At 55.5% G+C, this 2,944-nt stretch overlaps 1 protein-coding gene across 1 annotated transcript; it reads right to left on the reverse strand.

Moving 5' to 3' along the window:
- Positions 1–349: 349 nt before the first annotated feature.
- Positions 350–2,518, reverse strand: LOC101762617 (UDP-glycosyltransferase 73C1). Its single transcript, XM_012844252.2, has one exon. It carries the CDS (start codon positions 2,177–2,179, stop codon positions 656–658), a length of 1,524 nt encoding a protein of 507 aa, XP_012699706.1. The 5' UTR covers positions 2,180–2,518; the 3' UTR covers positions 350–655.
- Between the last annotated feature and the right edge of the window lie 426 nt (positions 2,519–2,944).

Raw genomic sequence — 2,944 nt, forward strand, 5'->3', positions numbered from 1 at the left:
CTATTAAGCCTAATTAATCTATCATTAGCAAATGTTTATTGTAGCAACATATTGTCAAATTATGAGCTAATTAGATTTAATAGATTCGTCTTGTCGTTTAGCCTCCACTTATGTAATGGATTTTATAAATAGTCTAGTTTAATACTCTTAATTACTATCTAAATATTTGATGTGACGGATACTGAAAATAAGCAAAGTAAACCGCATCTTAGGTTCAGGTGCAATTTCCTGACGCGCCGCCGTGAGGCTATTTCCGATAAAGCTGCTGTGTCATAGTACTGGTGGCGACGCTGGCAGTGACCGTGATGACTTTCTTCGATGTCGTGCCCGGGCTTGTCATCATCAGCTCCAAGATATTTTGGCCCATCTCATCTCAGAGGATTACATACAGCAGCACTAATCAATAGTTGAAGTTGAACCATGTTGTTATAGGAACTTAAGGGTTATGTCAACAACAAAGGATTGGTCACTAGCCAAGTCTAATCTGCCTCATCTTCACAGTCCATGTTGCTTATGTGCATCCTCTGAGCAGATGACACAGAAAATCCATTCAAATCCAAGCATGTGATCGGAAAAGAAAAGGGAGTGTTTTCTATTGTGTTAGCATCTCACGATCTTTGACTGAGACTTCGTTCGATCGCCGCCTTGTCTTTCCTCACGCCGCGGACTTCCTCTGCTCGAGTACGTGCTGCACGAGGCGCGCCACGTTCCGGTCCGACGAACCGCCACGCGCCACGGCCTCCCGAGCCTTCCTGCCGAGGTCCGCGGCCCTCGCCCGCCGCGCGGATCCCTCCTCCCCGCCGTCCAACACCGCCGCCACCGCCCTCGCCACGTCGTCCCGCGTCGCCACCACGGCCTCCGCCTCCACGCCCCACTGCGCCGCGCCCTTGACGCCGACGGGCACCCCGACCCGCAGCACGTCGACGACGAGCTTCTCGTTCATGAACTGCTCCGCGAAGTGCGGCCACGTCGCCATCGGCAGCCCCGCTGCGACGCACTCCAGCACGGAGTTCCACCCACAGTGCGTCACGAAGGCGCCCGTCGCCGGGTGCGACAGGATCGCCCTCTGCGGCGCCCAGCCCGTGACCACGAGCCCCCTCTCCGCGACGCGGGACTCGAAGCCGTCGTCAGAGAGCCACCGCTCGAAGTCGGCGAGGTTGCTGGGCTTGACCGCCCAGATGAACGGCCGGTCGCTCGCATCCAGCCCGTGCGCGATCTCGGCGAGCTGCGGCAGGGGCGAGCGCGCCAGGCTGCCGAAGCTCACGAACACCACGGACCGGGGCTTCTTGGACTCGAGCCAGCTCGCGCACCGAATGGCGTCGACGTCGTCGTCGATGGCCGCCGTCAACGGCATGGTGTGCAGGAAGAGCGGCCCGACGGTCCATATCTTCTTGCCGAGGGCCGCCTCATAGGCATCAACGAAGAGGGGCTCGAGCTCCGCGAAGCTATTCACCAACAAGCCGTCGGCTCTCGCGTTTTCTGCCATGACCTCGTCGGCGAACACCTTGCCGAATCCGGAGAAGTTCCCCGGTGACCGCGCCCTCGACATCTCCATGTCGATGGGGAAGCCAGGCACACGCACGGGCAGCTCGTCGTCGTCGACCCCCTCGAAGATCCCGTGGGTGCTCATCAGGCGCATGCAGAACGAGGAGAAGGCGCAGGAGGTCTCCAGAGCGAGCCGCGGCACGCCGAGCTCCCGCGCCACGGCGCCGGTCCACGGGTGGCAGGTGTCGGAGACGACGCAGCTCGCCGCGGGGGCGTCTGCCGCGTCCCGGAGGTGCGCGACGAGCGGCGCGCCGAGCATGGCGCAGGCGTCGTGGAAGTTCTTGAGGTAGGCGAGGCCCGGGAGCGCGTCGGCGCTCTCGCAGCCCTCGGGGAGGCCGGCCTCGGCGCAGGGGAAGCGGAGAGGGACGAATCGGATGGGGAGCGCGTCGTCGCCGGGGGCGCTGCCGAGGCGGGACAGGTTGAGCGGCGTGGTGACGAACGTGACGAGCGCGCCTCGGCGTGCCAGAGCCCGCGCCATGTCGAGCATCGGGCCGGCGTGACCCGCGGCCATCATCGGCACCAGCACGAAGTGTGGCGTCGAGTCTGTGCGGGGGACGGCCGCGCCAGTGCCCGGCGACGGCATGACAGACGCGGCGAGTGGCTGGACGGAGTCTTGCTTCGGAGCTGACGACATGGAAATCGGAGATTCGGAACGGCGAGGTTGGACGGATACGCTGCTTTCGGTGAAGCTTCGGCTGTTGCTAGGCCGTCGTGCTGATGTGACTCCATGGGCTAGGAAGTCTGCACTTCAGTACTTGAAGGGCGATGGTGCAGACTGTAGAGTGAGAATTTGGGAGATAAGGTTCAAACTTTGACATACAAGATCAAGTACTCAAACTTGAAATTTCGCATACAAGATCTAGTACCAAACCATGTTATTTTACATACATGATCAAGTACTTTTTCAATTTTGTCGAAGTTTGAACCTCATAGCTGTTTATTGAAGTTTCATTAATAGATCAAATTATTTCTGAGATATTGTTGATTTTGACGCAGCTGATAGTTTAGTGTAAGGAAAACTGATGGGTCAAAATCTACTTTTTAAAATTTTGCTAGTCCTTCCATCCTAAATTATAAGTCCTTTTAGCAGTTTTTTTATTCGTAGATTTTTGTTACGCACTTAGATATCATGTCTAGATGTATACTAATATCTATAAAATCAGAAAAATCAAAATAATTTATAATTTAGGACGGAGAGAGTATTACAGATATAGGAGCAGTGGGATATAGGAGCAGTGGGAGTACTTATTGTCCGTGTCGATATAGTGATGTGACTGATGATGTGTGGACCTCCTAGATGTTTGGATTTAGCGACTGATTATTAGAACTTAAAGTGAGAAATCTGACATCAAAGCTCAAGTCCAAAGGTAATGCGTAACTGTAACATAGGTGCCACACG

The sequence above is a fragment of the Setaria italica genome, chromosome I (assembly GCF_000263155.2).
Source record: "Setaria italica strain Yugu1 chromosome I, Setaria_italica_v2.0, whole genome shotgun sequence".
NCBI lineage: Eukaryota > Viridiplantae > Streptophyta > Magnoliopsida > Poales > Poaceae > Setaria > Setaria italica.